This window comes from Delphinapterus leucas, chromosome 8 (genome assembly GCF_059928025.1).
Source record: "Delphinapterus leucas isolate spDelLeu-1000000601 "Yukka" chromosome 8, BTC_Dleu_Yukka2, whole genome shotgun sequence".
Taxonomy (NCBI): domain Eukaryota; kingdom Metazoa; phylum Chordata; class Mammalia; order Artiodactyla; family Monodontidae; genus Delphinapterus; species Delphinapterus leucas.
The window spans coordinates 113,273,740-113,298,553 of record NC_143136.1 but is presented as its reverse complement, the minus strand read 5'-3'; the positions used below and the strand labels follow the sequence as shown (position 1 = coordinate 113,298,553).

The window sequence follows — 24,814 nt, the reverse complement described above, 5'->3', positions numbered from 1 at the left end:
CGGCTCTGTTGAGGGCGTGCGGGTTTGGTGGGCCATCCTCCCCCACCCCCAGTGATGGGGCGTCGGGTGCGCACGCCCGATTCTTCTCTCCGTCTCACCTTCCCTCGGGTCGGCTCAGCTCTGGTTTGTGACTCGGCAGTGCTTGGGGGGCTTTATCTCTGCCTCGAGCCTAGGAGAATGACCTCTCTGGTGGAACGTCTGGGTTAGGCTTTTCTGGAGGGTTGTCATGTCATTTCCTTTGGGTGGAACCAAACCGCCTCTGAGTCTGTCTTCTTCCTTGGCAGCTCTCCGTCTGGGTCCTCTGGCCGCGTTTCGCAGAAACCCAGCAGGATGGCCGCAAACAAGAGCAAGAGCCAGAGCTCCCTGGCCCTTCACAAGGTGATCATGGTTGGCAGCGGAGGGGTGGGCAAGTCGGCCCTGACCTTGCAGTTCATGTATGATGAGGTAAGACACGCCTCCCCGTCGGGCCTGCTGTCGCCACGTCCCTCCTCCAGCTGCGTCCCTGGGCCCGTTCCCTGGGGCTTATCAGGGTCATGGGGCAAGCTGTGCTGCGGTGGCTTCTGAGTAGCTTTCCAGAGGGTTCTCACCAGGGGAAGAGCTGCACTGCTGATGTTAGGCGAGTCATTTCGGCTCAGGCAGGGACATGCGGGGTCCCCGCTCGCATCGTTTCCGTCATTGTATTATGACAGGAGCTGGGGGGAGGTGTCGAAAGGGCGGGCCAGATGCTTAGCTGTCACAGCCAGCCCGTACAGGCACTGAAGGGGACAGCTGAGCTGCCCTGTAGAGCTCCATCTCTTCTCCTTGCTCTGGTTCCCCCGGTTCAAGCTAAAGCCCCAAGCTTGCATCACTTCCTGGGGGTGATGGCGCTGCTGCCGAGTCCAGCGCTTGACGGCCGGTGGCTGGTAGTGCAGCAGCGTGTCCAGACCAGAGCCGGAGCCTTGGGGCCTCTCACTGGCACCTTCTTTGCGCGGCTCGTGCCTTCCAGAATTTGCGGCAGAGGACGCTGTCACCACGATCAGCTGAGATGACCCTCTTTCCACCAGGCTCCGCCCCGTCCAGCTTCCTGCCACACAGGGTGTGCTGCAGTGACCGTGACATTTTGGGATGTGGCCAAGGGAAGCCGACTTAAGGATGCAGTTAGCAGGGGCCCTGGCCTTGTGATGGGGGCGCGGGGAGGGCTGTGTCCAAGGCGCCCGGCACGGCAAGTGAGTGGGCAGCGGCTCCAAACGCGGTGTCAGAGGCCGGTCTGGAAGGTTTTTCCAGGTCTCATGGCTCCTTACAGGGAAGACGGATGCACGGCCTAAGTTTGCCAGTAGCTCCCAAACCGCCCTTACTAGGAACATCACCTAGTCGTAAAGCCGAAGAAACCTTGCTAAACCGTCATGAAAGAAAAACTCGGACCAGCTGTGCTAGAGGAAGGACTGAATTATTTTTCAATTCTCTATAGGCAACGTCGGCTTGGCCAAAAAGTGCGTTCGGGTTTTTCAGACCATCTTGCAGTGTGGCCCGGAACGAACTTTTTGGCCAACCCAGTGCTTCAGGATCCCTGGCATCTGACGAGATAGTTCAGACGCATACAGCTAACAGAGTAGGACGGTATTGCAGAGGTGTGTCAGCAGTTAACGAGCAAGACTGTTATTCTGCTGGATTTGGGGTGCGAGTGGTATCTGTAGTATTGCCATGAAACAGATCCCCACACGGACATCCGTCACCTCCGGTTTCCAGGAGTCTGGCCCGGCCGAGCGTGGTGCTGCCCAGGGCCTCAGGCTGTGGGGAGGGTGTCCGGCCTCCTGCGAGCCCGCGGGCTGCTGGCGGGTACAGGATGGGGCCCCGGCTGCTGGAGGTCGCCCCCAGTTCTCTGCCGCATGGCCCTTTCTGTAGACAGCTCTTTCCATGGCCGCTTGCTTCTCCCCGGCCAGCAGGGGAGTGTCTGGTAGCTAAGACGGATCCTTCCACACAAAAACGTGGTCATGGGGTCGTGTCATCACGCTGCCTGTACACTGTTGGTTGCAAGCCAGCCTCAGGGCCTTGTGCGCTCAAGCAGAGAATGCCATACAAGGGCGTGACCCATCGAGGGGCCCCGAGGGTTGGGTTCACCAGCGTATTTGTGTATTTTACAAACTGTGTAATGAATTATAATTTCTTTTCTCCTTCTCGATAATCACTTTTGTATTTACCATTATATGTGTAATCTTGTATTCTTTTCTTAAAAGAGGGCCCTGCAATGCATAAGCTTCAGACCAAAACCAAAACCTCCAGACCATCTCCCCCTGGGTCACACCCCACTGTATCTTATCATGAGAAACTTTTCGTTTGTATGTTTCTACATGACCAATTTCTTTTTTTTTCTTTTTTAATTGAAGTCTAGTTGATTTACAATGTTGTGCTAATTTCTGCTGTACAGCAAAGTGATTCAGTCATACATATATATATATACATTCTTTTTTTATATTCTTTTCCATTACAGTTCATTACAGGATATTGAATAGAGTTCCCTGTGCTCTACAGTAGGACCTTGTTGTTTATCCATCCTCTATACAATAGTTTACATCTACTAATCCCAAACTCGCAATCCATCCCTCTCCTACCCTCCCTCCCCCTTGGCAAGTCTGTTCTCTATGTCCGTGAGGGTGTTTCTGTTTCATAGACACGTTCATTTGAGCCATATTTTAGATTCCACATAAGAGCGATATCATATGGTATTTGTCTTTCTCTTTCTGACTGACTTCACTTAGTATGAGAATCTAGGTCCACCCATGTTGCTGCGAATGGCATTATTTCATTCTTTTTTTATAGTTATTGTAAATAGTGCTGCTATACACACAGGGGTGCATGTATCTTTTTGAATTAGAGTTTTCTCTGGATATATGCCCGGGAGTGGGATTGCTGGGTCATATGGCGGCTCTGTTTGTAGTTTTTTAAGGAACCTCCGTACTGTTCTCCATAGTGGCTGCACCAGTCCACGTTCCCACCAACAGTGCAGGAGGGTTCCCGTTTCTCCACACCCTCTCCAGCATTTGTATACTTTTGTTTTGGAGGGTTGTTTTTCTTTATTTTACACTAGGGTCCAAAGTGGGGAAGTCTAGCAGAATCTGTTTAATTTACGTCAAACTTTTTTTTTTTTTTTTAGCTTATTTATTTATATATTGGCTGCGTTGGGTCTTCATTGCTGCCTGGGCTTTCTCTAGTTGCAGCGAGCAGGAGCTACTCTTCGTTGTGGTGCGCAGGCTTCTCATTACGGTGGCTTCTCTTGTTGCAGAGCACGGGCTCTAGGGCCTGCGGGCTTCAGTAGTTGTGGCTCAGGGGCTGAGTTGCTCCAGGGTTTGTGGGATCTTCCCTGACCAGGGCTCGAACCCGTGTCCCCTGCATTGGCAAGCGGATTCATAACCACCGCGCCACCAGAGAAGCCCACGCCAAACGTTTTTGCATAAAAGAAGAGAGGCAAGTTACAAAATCTGCCTTGGAAGTCTTTATTTGTTTTTCCTTAAAAATGTGACTTGCTTCCTAAAGATTCCTTATTTTCCTTCTGTAACAGAGGCTGGGGAGGAAGGGACAGGGAGGAGAGGAATCAAAGCGTGGGAGACGTGGTTAGAAGAACAGGTGTTAATGGAGATGGGGGGGATTCTGTGTGTCCTGCCCCCACCGCTGAATGACGGGCAGTGTCTGGGGACATTTGGGGCCGTCACAATGGGGGGATGTGACTGGCCGCCAGTGGGTGGAGGCCGGGGATGCTGCCGAACGTGCTGCAGTGCGCCGGAGGGTCCCACACGGGAGAGTCGTCCAGATCGGAAGGTCTGTCGCGCTGCTGTCTGGGGGGCGGCCTGGCCGGAGTCAGGTCAGGGAAGGAAGGGGAGGCTGCTCCACCACGCGGTGACCGAGGGGCCCCGGGTGCCAAATCTGAGAGCACGTTCGGACCCCGAGCCCGACTCCGGCAGTGAGGTTGGAGCCATCCTGTCTGGCCTGGTGGCTGACACCGCAGGAGACCAGGGCAGTCTAGATGGGATGTGTCACTTTCCCTGTGTATGTTTCTGTGTGTACAGCAAGAGGGAGGGGAAGAGATGCAGAGGAATCAAGAGCTTTTTCTCTTCTTCCTAGTTTCTTCAGAGAACCAAGGGGAAGCTGTGCTTGGCCTTAGTCTCTGTTTCCCACTGGCTAACATATGTGGGGACCAGAAAGCAGCAGTTGTTGAAGGATTGAAGGAATGGTAAAATAAAAGCAGCAGAAGAAGAGAGATGTAGTGCTTGTGTCGATTCCCCTAACGGTGCTGCCCGCTAGAACCTTCTGTGATGCAGGGGGTGTTCTGTATCTGTGCTGTCCAACACCTGTGGCCGCTGAGCCCCTGGTGCCCGGCTAGTGGCTGCGAGGTTGAAGGGTCTGGCTCTAGAATCACAGTTTTGAAGCTTGAAGAGACCTTAGGGGTGACGGCCAAGCCCAGCTGATTGCAGACTCCCCCGGGGCTCCTTTACCAAATCCCTCTGGAGCTGCAGCCGAGTCGTTCTTTTCCTGAAGCTCTGCCAGCAGTTCTGAGGAGCGGCCAGGTGTGGCTCCCCCTGTCCGGGAGGCCAGAGAAAAGGAAACTGAGTCCCGTGCTCGGGATGTGGGTTGGCTGACGCCTCCCGAGCCACTCGGACCCTTTGTTCTTGGTCCAGTGCTTTGCCCTTTGTTTAAAAAAACCTTTCAGCTTCTGTGGTGGAATCTCCAGGAAAGTTGGATCACGGAAGCAGCCACAGCCTCGGAAGTCTTTATTTTTGTCTAAGTTCTGACTTAGAAAGATGGGAAGGGACTGCCAGTGAGGCAGAGGGAGCGCTTGCCCTTGGAACCCCTGGCCTGACGCACTCGCAGACTGCTTAGCTGCCTGCCTGTGCCGGTGAGGTGAGGCTGGCCACGGGCGGTTCGGGCAGCAGCCACGCTCGCGAGGAAGGTGTGAGAGGCTGAACTTAGACCGCGTGTCTGGGCGTCTGCGGCGGATCACGGCAGACCTGCAAGCCGGCGCGGTGGCTCCTGCTAACAAGGAATGGAGACGTCAAGGCTGTGATCTAAGCTCCCACAGTGAGCGCCCTTCCCCGGCGCAGGCGCACCTCCCCGCTGCCGTATGGGGGACGTTCTGACTTCCAGCGTTAAAGGAGCGGGTGGGACTCTTGCTGCTTCATCCTTGGAAGTGCAGGAACAGGCAACCAAGGTGCTTTAGGGTGTATGGAGACCTTCACACTGGGTGTTGCAGTGGTTTTTTTTGGGGGGGGGCGGGTCATGTATTTGTCTCTCTGGAAGGACGTTAACAGGAGGACACCACTGTGAAGCATAGGCAAATTTTCATATTTTCTCTATTTTAAGATTGTTATATGAGTGTAAGAGACTCTTGAGTTCTATTTATTTTTCAAATTAATTAATTCATGTATTTTTGGCTGCATTGGGTCTCCGTTGCTGTGTGCGGGCTTTCTCTAGTTGCGGCGAGCGGGGGCTGCCCTTCGTTGCGGTGCACGGGCTTCTCATTGCGGTGGCTCCTCTTGTTGTGGAGCACGAGCTCTAGGCGCGCGGGCTTCAGTAGTTGTGGCACATGGGCTCAGTAGTTGTGGCTCGTGGGCTCTAGAGCGCAGGCTCAGTAGTTGTGGCACGCAGGCTCAGTAGTTGTGGCGCACGGGCTTAGTTGCTCCACGGCATGTGGGATCTTCCCGGACCAGGGCTCGAACCCATGTCCCCTGCATTGGCGGGCAGATTCTTAGCCACTGCACCAACAGGGAAGTACCCTCTTTAGTTTTAGTATTAGGTTATCTTTAGATTTAAAATCATTTGAATTAGTAGCTATTGATTGACAACACAAGGTCCTTCAGAGGGTCCCTAAGTTCATATCGATATTTTCAACTCGATTTTTAAATTTTTAAAAAATTTAAATGCTAGCTTTATGAAGAATTCACGCACCATGAAATTCACCCTTTTAAAGTGAACCATTCAGTGATATTTAGTGTATTCACGCAGATGTGCGGCCATCACCACAATGAAATCGTAGAACATTTGTATCACCCCAAAAAGAAGAGCCCTGCACGGTAGCAGCCGTTCCTCATTACCACTTCCCCCCGCCGGCCCCGGGCCTGGCAACCGCTTTCTGTTTCTATGGATGTGCTGTTCTGGACACTTTACATACGTGGAATCAGACAGTGTGTGACCTTTATGTCTGGCTTCTCTCACTGAGCATCACATTTTGAAAGTTCATCCATGTTATAGCTGTATCAGTGCTTCATGCTTTAAAAAAAATTGAGATGTAACTCACATACCATAAAATAGACCCTTTTAAGTGTACAATTCAGTGGTTTGTAGTATAGTCACAGAATTGTGCAACCATCACCACTGCTTCCAGAACATTCTCATACCCCAGAAAGACACCCCTTACCCATGGGCAGTCCCTCTCCACCCCCTTCCCCCAGCCACCACAAATCTGCTTTCAGTTTCCATAGGTTCGTCTGTTCTGGATGTTACATATAAATAGACTCATATATTATGTGATATTTTGTGTCTGGCTTCTTTTACCAACCATAATTTGTCAAGGTTCATCCACGTTGTAGCATGAATCAGTACTTCCTTACTTTTTACGACTGAACAATACTCCAGTGTCTGGATATGTCACGTTTTCTGTATCCATTTGTCAGTTGATAGATATTTGGATTGTTTCTACCTTTGGCCATTGTGAGCAATGTTGCTGTGAACATTCATCTACAAATTTTTGTGTAGACGTGTCAGATTCTCTTGGGTGTGCACCTAAGTGGGAAATTTCCTGGATTATATGGTAACTCTGTGTTTAACTTTGTGGGACCTACGGAGAGGCCGTGCTTTCCATGGCAGCTGCACCGTTTCACAACGTATGATGGTTCTGATTTCTCTGCCATCTCGCCAATGCTTGTCCATCTTTTTTTTTTTTTTTTTTTTTTTTTTTTGCGGTACGCGGGCCTCTCACCGCCGCGGAGCGCAGGCTCAGCGGCCATGGCTCACGGGCCCAGCCAGTCCGTGGCATGTGGGATCCTCCCGGACCGGGGCACGAACCCGTGTCCCCTGCATCGGCAGGCAGACTCTCAACCACTGTGCCACCAGGGAAGCCCTTGTCCATCTTTTTGATTATAGCATCCTAATGGGTGTAAAATGGCATCTCATGGTTTTGATTGGCATTTGCCTAATGACTAATGATGCTGAGCATCTTTTCATGTGCTTATTGGCCATTTTGTATATCTTCTTTGGAGAAATGTCTGTTCAGATCCTTTGTCTATTTTTTCTTCATTTTTTTTTTCTTTGCCTATTTTTAAATTGGCATTTAATTTCATTTAATTTTAAAACTGTCTTTTTATTGTTGAGTTTTAAGAGTTAATTTATATATTCTGGGTACAAGTTCCTTATTAGATAAATGCTTTTCAGATATTTTCTGCTATTCTGTGGGTTGTCTTTTGACTTTCTTGGTGGTGTCCTTTGAGGCATGAAATTTTAAAATTTTGATAAAGTCCAATTTATCTATTTTTTCCTTTTGTTGCTTGTGCTTTTGGTGTCATATCTAAGAATGCATTGCTAAATCCAAGGTCATGAAGATTTCCACCTTATGTTTCCTTCTAGGAGTTTATAGTTTCAGCTCTTGCATTTAAGTCTTTGATCCATTTTGTGTTAATTTTTGTATGTGATGTGAAGTAGGAATCCATCTTCATTCTTTTACATGTGGAGATATCCAGTTATACCAGCATGAATTCAAGTTTAATAGTACATTGCTATCATTAACTTTTTCCCCTGAATATCTTGACTTATACTATCATTAAAATAGTTACTTATTTTATGTATAATGCAATATAAGGAAAATAGCTTTGAAATATTCATATCATTGCTACTGAATAATATAACCACTGAGGGAAGTTCAACATTTCTTTGAATTTTTTTTGTCCTTAGTCTCTTTTAGTGGGATGTATTCTATCCAAATATTCTTTTTTAAAGTCTCTTGGATTAATTCTTTCTCTGTCGGGTTACATTACCAATATAATATTCATTTACGTTCATTTGCTTCAGTTTTCCTGTTTAACAGCTTTTAAATTTGTTTTGTTTTGTCTTCCCAGGGTGTGTTTTCCCTCATTTTTTATAGCTGCATAGTATTGCATTCTGTGGATCCCTGTCCTGGGCATTTGGGTGCTTTTTCATCTTTTGCTGCTACACGTGGTGCCACAGTGGATAACCTTGTATGTTGCTGTGCAGGTGTGTCTGTAGATTAGATTCCTAGGAGGAGGACTGCTTCTCTCGCTCGATTAGGTGTCGCCATGTTGGTCTCCGTACAGACTGTACTGCTGTCTCCTGCCATTAGCAATGTGCAAGAGGTGTGTTGTCACACTTTGGGATTTTTGCCAGTCTGTTAGGTGAAAAATGGTATCTCCATGTAGTTACCATTTTCTTTATTAGTGAGGATGAACATCTTTTCATATGTTTAACATCATATGTGTGTATTTTTCTGTGAATTGTTTATGTCTGTTGCCACTTTTTCCCATCGGCTTGTTGATCTTTTTTTACTCCCTGTTTCTAGTTAATATATAGTCCTCTATGATATGGGTTTAAATACTTCTTCCCTGCTTGTCATTTGTCTTTGTTTATAGTGTGTTGTGTCACACAGAAGTTTTAAAACTTTTTGTGTAGTCTAATTTATCAATTTTTCCTTACATGGCTTCTGGATTTTGGGTCATAGTTAAAAAGGCCTTCCCTACTTCAAGGTAATAAAGGGATTTCACCCATGTTTTCTTCTAGTACTTGAGGGTTTTATTTTTAACATTTAATCTTTGACCCATTTGGAGATCTTCATGTTGTATTGTTATTTAAGCCTCTGAGTACCTCTTGACCAGTTACTTTTCAGATGAGTTTTATAATTCTGTTGATTATGAATAAGAGCTCCCGTTTCTTACCCTTGCCAGTGTTTAACTGTAATTGTATACTGACAAGAATATTGCCAAGCGTTCTGCTCTCTGCTTGGTCTCTTCTCATCTGTAAAATGGGGATATCTGTTCTTATTGTTTAAAAACAAAATAACAAATGGTGGAGCTGGAAGCAGCAAAGAAGTACTACCCAAGGAGTCTCCGTACCCTTAGTGCCTTACACGTGGCGTGGTAAACATCAGCGCTCAGTAAAGCCGCAGTTGGCGATAAGCAAAGCACCCATATATTGAAATTCTTTTGGCAGCTGTTCTTTGTCTTAGAACTTTGCTACCTGCTAATCGTGTCGTCCGTTTGCCCAGTTCGTGGAGGACTATGAACCTACCAAGGCTGACAGTTACAGGAAGAAGGTGGTCCTGGACGGGGAGGAGGTCCAGATAGACATCCTGGACACAGCCGGACAGGAGGACTACGCGGCCATTCGCGACAACTACTTCCGGAGTGGGGAGGGCTTCCTCCTCGTGTTTTCCATCACCGAGCATGAGTCATTCACAGCCACTGCCGAGTTCAGGTGCGTCCCGGGGGGCCCTCTGCCTTCCGTTCATGGCAGCCTGGGAAGGAGTTTGGGGCAGAGTGGAGTACGTCTCAGGACGAAGTCTCTCTGAAGAGCTTGCTGGGGCTTTTTGGATCTTGGCACTTTATAGCTCGTCATTTGTTACGCTCTCTTTGGGCTTCCCAGGTTTGTAACTTCCACATGTAAATGATCTTAAGGATCTGCTGTTCCTAGAGAGGACGAAGCCTTTCCATACAGCCAAGAGCCGGTAGTTTTGTTTTCATGTAAATCCCGAGAGACAGGGGTTGGTAAGCGTTAACTATCTTTATCTTTTTCCCAATTTTGCTAGAAAAGCAACAGTTCTGCTCTACTCTGAGGCTTCTGAAACCTCAGATGTCGGGAGAGTGGACGCCTTGGGTCAGAGTGACCGTGTGCTGCTCCCTTGGGGACATTAGCTCAAGTGGGGCAGAAAGCACCGGCTTCAGGGTCACATAGACCCGGGGGGCCTGAGTCCCCGCCCTGTCACGGTACTGTGACCCAGGGCAAGTGTCCTTAGCGTTCTGTCTCTTTACCTGAAAATGCTCTTGTTGATGAGATGAAATAAAATGACGCTTTAGACTTAGATTTCCTAAGGAGAACCCTTCATGGTGTGGCGGCCCCAGGCTTTTCTCACTGTGTGGGCACAAGGTGAGTATCCACCGCTGTAATTTATTTAACATCGCGGTATGTCGAGATCCCTGAAGTTCATTTTGTTACAAAGAAGTAGTGAGCTGTGTGGGCCTAGTACTCCCAGGGATTCTAGTGGGAAGGGTCTCTCTCTTTCCCCATCCTTTTCCCATCTCGCTTATACACTTGTGCGTTTTCATCCCCCTTCTTAGAAACAGATCCATCCAGGTGACTTTTTATTTATTTTTTGGTCGCACTGTGTGGCGTGTGGGATCTTAGTTCCCCGACCAGGGATCAAACCCGTGCAGTGAAAGTACTGAGTCCTAAGCGCTGGACCGCCAGGGAAGTCCCCAGGTGACTTTTCATTCTAAGAACCAGAACTAGAGTCTAATAGGGAACTAAAAAGGAGAAGAACAACCAGTACTCTTTTTTCATTCTTTAGCAAGTTCTGGTCAGAAATGAAGGTCATCAGCCCAAGGTGAGAACGAGGAAGCTAAACGTCCCCCCAGGATGTGGAAGGAGCTTCGGTGGGCGGGGGTGGGGGGGCAGCGCTCAGGAGCGGCCTCGGGGGAGACGGGCAGAGAGAGGAGTCAGGCGGAGCCTCAGTTGTTGTCTTCGTGGCCCCAAGCCTCCCGAGGGCGGATAACGCAATTCTTGGCAGCTGTGGTGTGTGTGTCGTGAGCTGTTAACCGGCTAGGACTCCCTATGAGAAATCCTGTTATTTGTAGCTCTTCCTGATGTACCGAGAAGCTTCTGTAAGTGGCTGTAGTCCATGTGTGCACAGTTGGCTTTGCATCTACACGATCCTGCTGTTATGCCTTCTTGAGGACCGAACAGGATGGATGCACTCACCGCCCTGTTTTCTTCCCCGTCCGGAGCCTTGGGTTTCCCATCGGCTCCGTGAGTCACCCATTAAGGAAGTGCTGGCTGCGCCCCCACTCACTGCACACACGCAGATACACTCGTGCCTCCTTGCCTCCTCCTGGGAGGAGGGTTTTGGTTATTATGAAAGAAGAGAAAGGACAGGTGATGACCTAAAAGAAAAAGGAAGGGGAAGTTAGTGCCTGTGGCTTGAACTCTGGGAAGTTCGATAAAAGCCCCAGGCTGCCCCGGTTTCCCACAGTGCTAGAAGCAGAGGGATGTGGGTAGATCCTTGGAGCCCTTATGCTTAAACTCAGTCGCTTCATGCCTGTTAGCAGTTTTAAAACAGCATTTCTGCATTTATCTTCCAAATGGAAAGCCTCCAACATAAAACAAAATGTCAGTACACCCTCTCTTCCTTGAAACTTTTAGGCTTATTACAAGAGACCAGAGCTTGGTACTCCTGTTTCTCGTTCAGTATGTTTATCAATGAGGTGATTAGTCACGGCTCTGCAAGACTAACGAGCCAGAATGTGATCAGTTTTTACTGTTCACCATGTACACTGATCACTAACTTGTAAGCATAGCGCACGCTCTTTGACCCCTGTGAAATGCAGGGTGTGGCAGAGCTCCTCAGAGACAGGTTTCAAGCATCTGCTTTTTTCATTTTGCTTAAAGGGGGGGATAAATCAGGAGCTTGGGATTAACAGACACACAGTCTGCATACAAAGTAGAGAACCAACAAGGACCTGCTGTACAGCACAGCCAACTCTATTCGCTATCTTGTAATAACCTGTAAGGGTGAAGAATCTGAAAAAGAAGGGATACATGTATATGTGTAACTGAGTCACTGTGCTGCACACCTGAAACTAACATGACACTGTAAGTCCACTACACCCCAATTGTAAAAAATTGATATCTGGTAGTGAAACCGACTGTATGGGAAAAAATTTAAACGTTTTTATTATTATGAAATGTCACCCCGTATTATATAAAAGTCAGTGCAAATCCCCACCAAATACGTTTTTGAAGGGGTCTCTTTTGGGAATGTGTGGGAATACAGAAGTAGGCAGGTTCCCCCTGGTTCAAAATAATGGAAGCGGAATATTTAATTTCTTGAATACTCTGTTTTTCCAAAATGATTTTAGGTAGCGGATTATTTTTAGTAGAGGTAAACTTTAATGTGCTACAGGTAGCAGTCATTTTAGAGAAGATGTTTTTGAAGTACTTTTCCATAGGCCTTATAGTATTTCATTTTTTTCCCCCCACTTTCTAGTAGAAAAATAAGGCATGTTGAAGTAGGGCTCCTGCCTCACAGACCTGGGCGGGGGTGGGGTGCACAGGTGCAGACAGAGTTGAAGCAGGAGTGGCACAAAACCGTACTTACCTTTACTGTGAGCGTCCCTTGAATGTTGCTTTGCTTCTCTGTAATATTCTACTTGACTGAGGAAAAAGAATCACCGGTTTTTGTCCCACTGCATTGATTTCACGGTCTGCTAACAACAGACCATACGAAAATCCCTGGGTTTCATGGCTTTTATTCTCACAAAGAAATCAGACTTTTTTTTCCCCCAGGGGCATTATTAAGCGTTTTGTATATGAAGATACTTCTTTCATCTGGTTTCTACCACAGAGGGTCCCAGGTTTCTCCTTTGTTTTGTTTTTTGGCCGAAGCCTAAATGCAGAATCCTGGGCTCCTGCCCACATATCTGCTCCTGGGCCCAGAAACCTGCGTTGTTGTTGTGTTTTTTTAAGAACTTTTCTCCCGTTTTGCTGTTCATTTTATTCATTTATTTCTTGGCCACACCGTGCCGCATGCGAGATCGTAGTTCCCCCACCGGGATGGAACCCGGACGCCCTGCATTGGGAGCACGGAGGCCTAACCACTGGACCTCCAGGGAAGCCCCCAGACCCGCGTCCGTAGTGAGCACCCGCGTCCCTGGGGCGCAGCAAGCTGGGAGCAGAGCCTGCAGGCGCTGGCTGGCCACGGGCTGGAGCGGTGCCCCCTGGGGACGGGCCTGGGCCAGCGGCCCGCCCGTGGGGAGACCGGCGCCCGGCCTGGCCTGCTCAGCCGCCTTCTTCTTGACCTGTCACCCAGGGAACAGATCCTCCGCGTTAAGGCGGAAGAAGATAAAGTCCCGCTGCTGGTGGCGGGGAACAAGTCTGACCTGCAGGAGCGGAGGCAGGTGCCGCTGGAGGAGGCCAGGGCCAAGGCCGAGGAGTGGGGCGTGCAGTACGTGGAGACCTCGGCCAAGACGCGGGCCAACGTGGACAAGGTGGGCCCCACTCCCCCCTGCTGGTCCTGGGGAGCCGGGGGGCGCACCTTGCGGGGGTCCTGGCGTCACAGAAGCGGCACGGGGAGGGCGCGGCCTCCACAGACCCTGCCCTTGCGGCCTCAGCGGCCTGCGTGCTCCAGGCGCAGGGCCGGCGCCTCGGGGGCCCTTGATTTTGCCCTTGCTGGCGGGTTGGGTAGATTCGTTCTCTTCACCTCCCTGCCCACCGGCAGAGCCAAGGGGTCCAGTCTTTATAACTTCGTCTCTGCGTCCAGGGACCTCTCCCCTCTTCTCCACCCCCAGCGTAGTTTTTCGTTCAAATCTATGAAGTGAAGGAAAGGATGACCTTGACAGTGATGAACACCGATGGTTTGAAAACCCACCTTCCAGTGATTGCGATTGTGAGGGCTTCTTTTAAAAAGCTGAAGTTCAAATCGGTTGCCCCAGATCTAAAAGCTGAGGTCGTCTCTCTGCCGTCACGGCCTGAGTTCCCGTTAGACCGACGCGCGTCGCTTTGCAGCCAGGCTGTGGACTCGTCTGCGCCGTCTGTGCAGCACCTGAGTCCTTCACATCCCTTCTCCTTTCTCCTTTGCTTCTCACCTGAGGAGGAAGGGATTTGAAACCAGGTGTCACTTCAGCTTGCAGGGATGCTGGAAGGACGCTGGTGTTGGAAGGCGTCTGCTTTGGAAGCCTCTCCAACAGTGTCAGTCTGTTAAGCTGCATCTGCTGTGCGAAGCAGGTTCACTCGGCAGCTCCTTTTTCTTTGATTGCTATCTCAGCTCTTACGTTGATTCTTGTGCATTTCCAAATCTTTCTGTTTCTATCAAATTGTTTTCTAGCTGTAGAATTAGAAAACACACAGAAAGTCCAGTCATGCAGTTTATTTTTAAAAAATCAGGAAGACTTTCCGGGCTTGGAACTGCCGACCTGGGGGGTGGGAGCTGTCACACCGGCTTGTCACCTCCCCTTCCTGGCCGGGACCGGCCGGACCTGCCAAACGGGAACCAGCAGAAGCTGACGCCGGGCAGCGTTGTGTTCGCTGTGAACAGGTCACAGGAAAGGAGGTTGTCGATGAGACTGGCGATGAACAGCTTGGGCATCACGCCCTTCCTTCCCCTCCCTCCGCCTGCCTTGCGCTGCTAGGACAAGGAAAAACCGGCGACATTCGAAGCTGTTCACGGTCCCTGTTATGGGGGAGAGGGCGCTTTCCTGAGAGGCTGAAGGAAAGGGGTGGTTAGGTCAGCCTGATGCAGTTTGGGGGGGTCCTTTCCTGCACCCTGAGCTAGTGGTGAGGGCTCGTGGAGTCCCCCACTCAGAAAGCCCAGTCTCGCTTTCCTCTAGAAAGTAACAGGAGCCTGTTCTGTGCAAACGTCCATAGGTCAAAGGCTACACTCAATCTCACACTTTCCGTCTTCTCTGTGAGAAATCTCAAATCTTTCTTTGTAGGAGGCGTACTTTGGCTGCTGGCACGTAATCGGTACCCGGGCGTGGTTGCTGGTAGCAGGGGGCAAAACCCAGGCCACTGTGACAACTGATAGCATGCTGGCATTCAGTGACACGTCTCATCAGCTGTTGATGAAGCCCCTTGCAGCTGGCATCACGCGGAGCGGGGCAGGGAGGGGCAGACGTGGGGAGGGTGACACCCCCTCTGCCCCTCCGCCCCCCTGCCCTGCGTCGGGGACCCCACTGTTTGTTCAAGCTGCATCCCCTCCTCCGCCCCATCTGCCACGTTCCCCGATCTGAGTCTGCCGTCGGGGTTAGGCTGCGAAGCCGTCCTACGTGATGGCGCTCGTGCCTTTAGGCTCAGGGCAGGACTCCTCAGCTCGGTGGTGGAACGTGGCGGGGCCCTGAGGCGCTCTCTTCCCTTCCCCGTCCCCGTGGTTGGAAGCCAGGACGCCTGCTGACTGTTGTCACTCTTGGTGTCTCTAACTGTTGTCGGTCTGTCCTGTGATGTCTCATCCTTCATCATACTTATCCCCAGAGCAGGTTTCATCAGTTTGAAATAGGCTGCTGAGTGGTACTAATGGTATGACGCTGCTGCCCTTAGCTTGACCCGTTGTATGATGTAAGCAGAGAGGTTTCCTTTGTGGAATTAGAATACGTTTCTAACGTTAGTTGTTCTCTTCTGCTCTAGACCTTTTGTTTTTTGGGGTTTTTAAAAAATTAATTTTTATTTTTGGTTGCGGTGCGCGGGCTTCTCATTGCGGTGGCTTCTCTCGTTATGGAGTGTGGGCTCTAGGCTCACAGATTTCGGTTGCTGTGGCACGCGGGCTCTAGAGCACAGGCTCAGTAGTTGTGGCGCATGGGCTTAGTTGCTCTGCAGCATGTGGGATCTTCCCGGACCAGGGCTCAAACCTGTGTCCCCTGCATTGGCAGGTGGACTTTTAACCACCACGCCACCAGGGAAGCCCTAGACCTTTTGTTTTTGATGGCCCATGGTTTTTAAGAATACACTTGGCTTTATATGTACTTTAAACTGTAATTACATATCCTGCTTGGTCGAATTGCTTCATTAAATCATTAAATGGCTTTTTCTTCCTTGTTCTTTTCACCCCTTCCTCCCCACCCCAGGTGTTCTTTGACCTCATGAGAGAGATCAGAGCAAAGAAGATGTCAGAAAACAAAGACAAGAACGGCAAGAAAAGCAGCAAGAACAAGAAAAGTTTTAAAGAAAGATGTTGTTTACTGTGAAGGCTAGGGTGCTGGACCATGTCGCTTGCCACTAAGGACAGAGGGCAGGTTCCTCAAGCCAAGACTCCAGTCGACCTCTCGGCCTGTTCCCCGCTCTCCCCAACCTCATTCACACACGCTTCTGTAAATGGGGAAAATATTTGTGAACCAGTGGCTGACAGAAGAAATAAGCCCTTGACTGTGCAATGGGATGGCTCCTCTGTCAGGAGGTTTCAGAGTTTCCTCCCTCTTTTCCTTCCTAAAATAAGCCACGTATGTAGTGCTACAGGCAGGCGTTAGCCAAGTGTTAATTAAGAAGGACTGTCCTAACTTCTTACTTTTTCCCCAGTTTTGTAACATAGCGTCTTTCGTTTTGAAATAAAAGTGTCTTATTTTTTATTAGGTCTTGGGAGGTGAGGGTGGGGTGAGGCTACCCCCACCCTTGTCAGCTCAACAGCAGTTCTCAGAAACATCCATTAGGTTCTAATGACGCTGGAAAATTCGGAGATTTTTGGGGGTCTCTTGGCCATACCCTGTGGATCTGAAGCAGAGCTAAAAAAGTAAAGTTGCATGGGGCCAAACAGATCAACGCCAAGCCCAGAAATCCTTCTCAATAGGAAAGAAGGAAGAGTTGTACCCTTCGTAGTTAAGTATCAGCCAGTTATAGTCTGTGTTGGCCGCTTTTCTCCTGCGGCATTCTGATTTTTGTGTAGGAGCTTCTTTTTTAATAAGTGACATGAAGACTCAAGAGCAATATACTGTATAAATGATATACTTTTCTAATCAGAATTTTTAAAAGAAGTCCTTTGGCTAAATCCTCTCGTAATTGCCAGTCATAGGGTCAGGGCCCTCCTTCTCCATCCGCAACCCACGCTCTGTCCTGACCCACTCCTCCTGGCAGAGGCTGAGAGGACCTTTTCTTTTGTTTCTTTCAATGTAGCCCAAGTTCCTCTGAAGAACGTGATGACTTAAGATTGTGTTCTAAACTCATGAAGCCAGAGCCTGTGCCAGACACCTGCTACCTCTCATAGAATTGCTCAGTAAATTCAGAAGAAGTGGAGAAGCCACTGCCCCTTTACCTCTGAGAACTGGCTGCTGTTTCTAATATAAATTTGTTTCTGAGACAGCCATCTCGTTAGTTAGAAAAAGATTTTTATGGATGAGATATTGTCTTTCTTGTGTCAATATTCTGAATTCAGCAGTCAGAAAATTTTTCATGAGCAAAGGAGGACAGCCATAAAAACCCAGTGCTCAGCATACTTTTCCCCATTTTTCAGAAGTGATATTTCACATATAGGTGCCAAAAGTGAATTGGGGTGGGGAGAATGGGAACCCTTGGAATTTATGGTTATTACAGAAATTGTAGAAATTATGATCTGACCGGAAAACAAACAATCTTGTATCACCTCCCAAAGAATCGTGGGCTTATTTTCAATTAAAAAAAGCAGAAATTTACAGTTTTTCAGAATTTCAGCCTTCTTATTTTATCCTTTTGTCATATATGTGAAATGTAAGTATTAAAGAAAGGGACAGGTATTCATTATTGTTCTTGTTAGATGTTCTGCAAACTATATTTCAATTAATTTTTTGAATTGGGCTGGGGGAAATAAATTTATAAGTATAAACAGTAACTTTAACTTCACCTTTCCTTTGGAAGAGATGACTACTTTTCTTAAAATTTAAAAAGTTGAAGGTAATCACACTCTTGCATTTTTTGAAACAACCTTTTTCTTTTCCTCCTAGTTTGCCACCTGTTTGATATCAGTTCTGGTCGAGAGCAGGTAGGTTTGGAATATGTACACATAAATTAAGGATGGTATGAACTGTTCCATGCTATGGAAATTATTCTTAGTTTATGCCATTAGTGTATTTCTGAAACTGTATTTAACTGGATAGTGATCAGAAATGGATCTTCCCAACAAAATGATTTATAGAGATGAGATTCTTTTCCATAGGAAAATAAGGAAGCAATGTTCTTTATAAATTTGAAACATACTACCTTGCTAAATGACTAGATATTGTGTCCATAGGCTAACTATTTTTCTGAAGTCTTCCTTCTAGAAATATTTGAGCACCTGCTTGGTGTCAGGCTCTATTCCAAGTGCTGCAATATTGTGTTGAACAAGATAGGCCAGAGCTCTATTCTCTTGGAGCTTATGCTTTAGTGAGGAAAGAGACAAATAATTGAAAATATCACAGCAAGTGCTTTGATGATCATAGAACTGGGTAATAGGATAGGAAATGTTTCTGGGCCATAGAGCTGATTTCAATTGGATGGTCAACAAGTGTCTGAAAGGGAGTGACATTTAAGCTGAGACCTGAAGGAGCCACGTGAGCTCCCAGGCTTGGGAGCAGCTGGTCCGGAGGCCCTCACTCAGGTGTTCAGGAAAAGACCCTAGAGGCCAGCACATGGCTGCAGTGTGATGAGTGGCAGAGCAGTAGAAAAAGACCTAACAAACAGGCGATAGATTCAAAAAGTGATGCAGGGGAACAATACCTAGATGTATAATTCCCTACAAGTGTCCTAGTTCATCAAATATCAGACATCACTGATTATAAGACATCCCCATAATTTATGTACCACTAAGGAAAAACCTGCCAAATTATGTGACTCCATCCTGACACCAATGACATGAATATGTGGGGAAAAAAATAGATGCTGTAGATTAGGCGAATGATATATAAATTTAAACTAAATGAAATTGTGGTATAAGATTCACCTATGTTGGTCTAAACACTATATTGTAATAAAATAGTATAGAAGCTTAACAGTGGATAAGTATTAACAGTGGGAAAGTACCCCACGGTGTAGGCAGGGGTGAGGGCAGTGCCAACAACAGTGTACCTTGTGAGCCTGCACAACGGGTAACAGGTGGCACCACAGAGCACACTCACAGGTGGACAGCTCCAGTGGAGGAGTCCTCATCCTCTCCCAGTGGGAGTGCCCCAATCCCTCCTACCTTGCACTGCATCTCAGAAATGGGCTGGGGCTTCTACTCCAACAGCTGGGAAGCAGATCCCACCCCTGACAGGGCTGCGACGGTCACAGAGCAAATAGGAGGTGCTGGGTAACATCTGGTGCAGGCTCTGGTCACAACACCAGTCACACCCCTGTCAAGCTGGTAACAGCACATGCTGAGGAAGGAGGCAACAGGCACCCACACTAAAAGCAGCCCTGGCACCGAAAATATTAAACCCATGCAGGCTACACAGGGATGCTCCCACATTAAAATAGCCCTCCAAGACCACAGTAGATAATTGTTTCTCCTAAACTAATAGAGCAAGAGAAATACAAGTAAAATGAAGCATCACAGGAACCACTCCCAGTGAAAAGATCAAGAGAGCGCCCCTGAAAAAACAATGAAATGGAGTCTAATAGACACCACATTCAAAAAGGAGATAATGAAAATACTGAAGGAATTAAGAAAGGCTATTGACAAAAATGCAGATTACTGTAAAAAGGAACTAGAAACTAGAAGGAGGAGCCAAGAAAACTTAGAAACCATTTGCTGAGATGAAAGCTGAGCTCAAGGCAGTGAACAGAAGAATGAATAATGCAGAAGAACAAATAAGTGATCTGGAAGAGAGAATAATGGAAATCACCCAGCCAGGACAGCAGACAGGAAGCCAAATGAAAAAAAAAAAAAAAAAAAGCAATCTAAGAGACTTACAGGATAATATAAAGTGTGCCAATCTACGCATAATAAGGATTCTAGAAGGAGAAGAAAGAGAAAAGGGGATTGAAAATGTATTTGAAGAAATTATGGCTGAAAACTTCCCAAACCTAAAGAAGGAAACATCCAGATACAGGAAGCACAGAGGGTCCCAAAAAAGATGAACACTACAGACCTACACCAAGACATCATATAATTAAAATGGCAAGTTAAAAGAGGATTCTGAAGGCAGCAAGAGAAAAAGAGTTAATTACCAGGGAACCCCCCCCCATAAGACTATCAGCTGATTTCTCTACAGAAATGCTGCAGGCCAGGAGGGAGATGCAAAATATGTTCAAAGAAGTCCTAAGGGAAAAATCCACAACCTAGGAAACTCTACCCAGCAAGATTATTTAGAATAGAAGGAGAGAGAAAGAATTTCTCAGACAAGCAAAAACTAAGAGAATACAGCAATACTAAACCTACTCTAAAGGAAATATTGGAAGGTCTTCTCTAAATATAAAAGAAGCAAGAAGCCATAGGAAAGAGGAAATCACAATTGGAAAGTAAATCACTTAAGCCAGTATACAGATTAAAAGGAAAAAAAAACAAAATTCTTATGAAAGCGATGATAAGCACAATGAACAGCAAAAGGATAAACATGAAGATGTAAAGGAGGACATCAAAATCATAAAATGTGGAGGAGGAGAGCAAGAAAATATAGATTTTTTTTCTTTTTTTTAGAATGTGATTGAACCTATATGATTGTCATCTAAAGCAAGCAGATACAGGAAGTGGTTAACATACTTGAAAAACAGGGTAACCACAAATCAAAAACATATAATTGATTCACAAACACCAAAAAGAAGAGAACACAAGCATAATATAAAAGGAACACATCAAACCACAAAAGGAGAAAAAAAAAGGAGCAAAGAAGAAACACAGAATCAACTGGAAAACAAGGCTGAACTGCCAATAAATAAATACATATTTATCAATATTAGCTTAAATGTCAGTGGACTAAATGTTCCAATCAAGAGACAGAGAGTGGCACATTGGATAATAAAACAAGAGCCTACAATATGCTGTCTACAAGAGACCCACTTTAGGGTAAAGGACAGACACAGACTGAAAGTGAGGGAGTGCAAAAAAGATACCTCCTGCAAACAGAAATGACAAGAAAGCGGGGTGTCACAATAATATCAGACAAAACAGACTAAAACAAAGGCCATAAAGAAAGATAAAGGACACTATAGAACGATAAAAGGAGCAATACAAGAAGAGGATTTTACACTCGTCAACATATATGTTGGAGCACCCAAATACATAAATACTAACAGACATAAAGGGAGAAATTGACAGGAATACAATAGTAGTAGGAGACTAACACCACAAGTCAATGGACAGATCTTCCAGAGAATCGATAAGGCAACAGAGATCCTAAATGATACAATAGAAGAGTCAGACTTAATTGATATTTTCAGGACATTACCTCCCTCCCAAAACCAGACTATACAGTCTTTTCAAGTGCACATGGAACATTCTCTAGGACTGACCATATACTAGGGCACAGAACAAATCTTGATGAATTTAAGAATACAGAAATTATTTCAAGCATCTTTTCTGACCACAGTGGGATGGAACTACAGATCAACCTCAGAAAAAGAAAAGAGAAAAAAACGATTACATGGAAACTAAACAACATGCTATTAAAAAAAAAAAAAAGGGTCAATGAGGAAATCAAAGGAAAATTTAAAATACCTTGAGACAAATGACAATGAAAACACAACCATACAAAATCTATGGGATGCAGCAAAAGCATTTCTTAGAGGGAAGTTCATAGCAATACAACCTGTTCTCAAGAAACAAGAAAAATCTCAAACGACCTAACCTACTGCCTAAAAGAATTAGAAAAAGAAGAACAAACAAAACCTAAAGTCAGCAGAAGGAAGGAAATAATCAAGATCAGAGAGGAAATAAATAAAATAGAGATTTTAGAAACAATAGGAAAAAATCAATAAAACCAAGAGCTGGTTCTTTGAAAGGGTAAACAAAATTGACAAACCTATGGCCAGGCTCACCAAGAAGAGAAGACAGAGAACCCAAATAAAATAAGAAATGAAAAAGGAGTAACATCAGTCGATACTGCAGAAATACAAAATATCATAAGAGAATAATATGAACAATTATAAGCCAACAAATTTGACAACTTAGAAGAAATGGAAAAGTTTCTAGAAACATACAGTCCACCTATATTGAATCAAGAAGAAAGATAATTTGAACAGACCAATTACTAGAAGTGAAATAGAATCTGTTAAAAAACAAACAAACAAACAAAAACCAAAGAAACTCCCTACGAATGAAAGTCCAGGACCAGATGGCTTCACAGGTGAATTCTACCAAACATACAAAGAAGAATTTATACCGATCCTTCTCAAACTCTTCCAAAAGATTGAAGAGGAAGGAACATTCCCAAAGACATTCTGTGAAGCCACCAGCACCCTAATACCAAAACCAGACAAAGATACCACCAAAAAAGAAAATTACAGGCCAATATCTTTGATGAATATAGATGCAAAACTTCTCAACAGAATAGTAGCAAATTGAAACCAACAACACATAAAAAAGGTCATACACCACAACCAAATTGGATTCATCCCAAGTTCACAAGGATGGTTCAACATATGCATATCAATTAGTGTGATATACTACAGCAACAAAAGACAAAAACCACATGATCATTTCAATAGGTGCAGAAAAAGCATTTGACAAAATTCAACATCCATTCATGATAGAAACTCTTACCAAAGTGGGTATAGGGGGAACATATCTCAACATCATAAAAGCTATTTATAACGAACCAACAGTCAGTATAATACTGAAAAGCCGAAAGCCTTTCCACTAAAATTTGAAACAGGACAAGGATGCTCACTCTCACCGCTTCAATTGAACATAGTATTGGAAGTCCTAGCCACAGCAATCAGACAAGAAAAAGAAAGAAAAAGTATCCAAGTTGGAAGGAAAGAGGTAAAATTGTCATTATATGCAGATGACATGAAACTATTTATAGAAAACCCTAAAGACTCCACACAAAAGCTACTGGAACTGATAAATGAATTCAGCAAGGTGGCAGGATACAAGATTAACATAGAGAAATTGGTTGCATTTCTTTAAACTGACAGTGAAATATCAAAAAGGGAATGTAAAAAAAAAAAAAAAACCATTTAAAATCACACCCCCCAAAAAAGATACTTGGTCAGGAATAAACCTGACCAAGGAGGTGAAAGACTTTTATGCTGAGAACTATAAAACATTAATAAAGAAAACTGAAGATGATTCAAAGAAATGGAAAGATATCCCTTGGTCTTGGATTGGAAGAATTAATCTTGTTAAAATGGTCAAAGCAATCGACAGATTTAATGCAATTCCTATCAAATTACCCATGACATTTTTCACAAAACTAGAACAAATAATTCTAAAATTTATATGGAAGTATAAAGGACCCAAAATTGCCACAGTAATCCTGAGGAAAAAGAACAAAGCAGGAGGCATAACCCTCCCAGACTTCAGACAATACTGCAAAGCTACAGTAATCAAAATGGCATGGTATTGGCACAAAAACAGACATATGGATCAATGGAACAGAATAGAGAGCCCAAAAATACCCCCCTACACCTATAGTCAATTATTTGACAAAGGAGGAAGAATATACAATGAAAAAGAGGCAGTGTCTTCAGCAAGTCGTGCTCTGAAAGCTGGACAGCCTCCTGTAAATCAATGAAGTTAGATCACACCCTCACACCATACACAAAAATAAGCTCAAAATGGCTTAAAGAATTAAACATAAGACATGACACCATAAAACTCCTAGAAGAGAGCAGAAGCAAAAATTCTCTGACATAAATTGTACCTGTTTTCTTAGGTCAGTCTCCCTAGGCAATAGAAACAAAAGCAAAAATAAACGGGACATAAACTTACAAGCTTTAATACAGCAAGGGAAACCATAAACAAAATGAAAAGACAACCTACAGACTAGGAGAAAATATTTGCAAATGATGTGACCAACAGGGGCTTAATTTCCAAATATACAAACAGCTCATACTCAAAAAACCAAACATCCCAATCGAAAAATGGACAGACAACATAAATAGACATTTCTCCAAAGAAGACATACAGATGGCCAACAGGCACATGAAAAGATGCTCAACATTGCGAATTATTAGAGAAATGCAAATCAAAAGTACAATGAGGTATCACTTGACACTGGTCGGAATGGCCATCACTAAAAAATACATGAATAACAAATGCTGGAGAGGGTGTGAGAAAAGGGAACTTTGCTACACTGTTGGTGGGAATGTAAGTTGGTGCAGCCACTATGGAAAACAGTATGGAGTCTCCTCAAAAAACTCAAAATGGAGTTACCATATGATCCAGCAATCCCACTCCTGGGCATATATCTGGACAAAACTCTAATTCAAAAAGATACATGCACCCTTATGTTCATAGAAGCATTATTTATAAGAGCCAAGACATGGAAGCAACCTAAATGTACAAGAACAAATGAATGGATAAAGAAGATGTGGTATATATATACAATGGAATACTACTCGACCATAAAAAAGAATGAAATAATGCCTGCAGCAACTTGGATGGACTTAGAAATTATCGTACTAAGTGAAGTAAGTCAGAGAAAGACAAATATCATATGGTATCACTTATATGTGGAATCTAAAATACGACACAAATGAACCTACCTATGAAACAGAAACAGACTCACAGACGTAGAGAACAGACTTGTGGTTGCCAAGGGGGAGGGGGATGGGGGAGGGATGGAGTGGGAGTTTGGGATTAGCATATGCAAATTGTTACATATAGGATGGATAAACAACAAGGTCCTACTGCAGAGCACAGGGAACTATATTCAATATCCTGGGATAAACTGTAATGGAAAAGACTATGGAAAAGAGTATATACGTGTATAACTGAGTCACTCTGCTGTACACCAGAAACTAACACAACACTGTAAATCAACTACACGTCAATTTTAAAAAAGAAAAAACAGTGGGAAAATACTAACATATACAGTTAATGTTAGTAGTAGTAAACTTGACTTTGGTATTTTTTTTAATTCATTAAAATTGTTTAATCAAAGTTATAAGTGCATGTGCTGGAAATTCTAATGGTCTAGAAGGGCTTGTAATGGAAACGCTTTACTCTTGCTCTTTCCCACTCCAGCTCTGGTCCTTGAAAGTCACACTTAAC

At 45.4% G+C, this 24,814-nt stretch overlaps 1 protein-coding gene across 4 annotated transcripts in view; it reads left to right on the top strand.

The window, feature by feature from the left end:
* RALB (RAS like proto-oncogene B) overlaps positions 1-17,530 on the top strand; it is a 40,657-nt gene extending 23,127 nt beyond the window's left edge. For all 4 annotated transcript variants that reach the window (XM_022565501.3, XM_022565502.2, XM_089916979.1 and 1 more), the window contains 4 exons: positions 285-444; positions 9,239-9,447; positions 13,055-13,232; positions 15,801-17,530. In XM_022565501.3, the coding sequence (XP_022421209.1) occupies positions 331-444; positions 9,239-9,447; positions 13,055-13,232; positions 15,801-15,920 (621 nt within the window). In that variant the 5' untranslated portion in view covers positions 285-330 and the 3' untranslated portion in view covers positions 15,921-17,530. The remainder of the gene's footprint in view (positions 1-284; positions 445-9,238; positions 9,448-13,054; positions 13,233-15,800) is intronic.
* Positions 17,531-24,814: the final 7,284 nt, after the last annotated feature.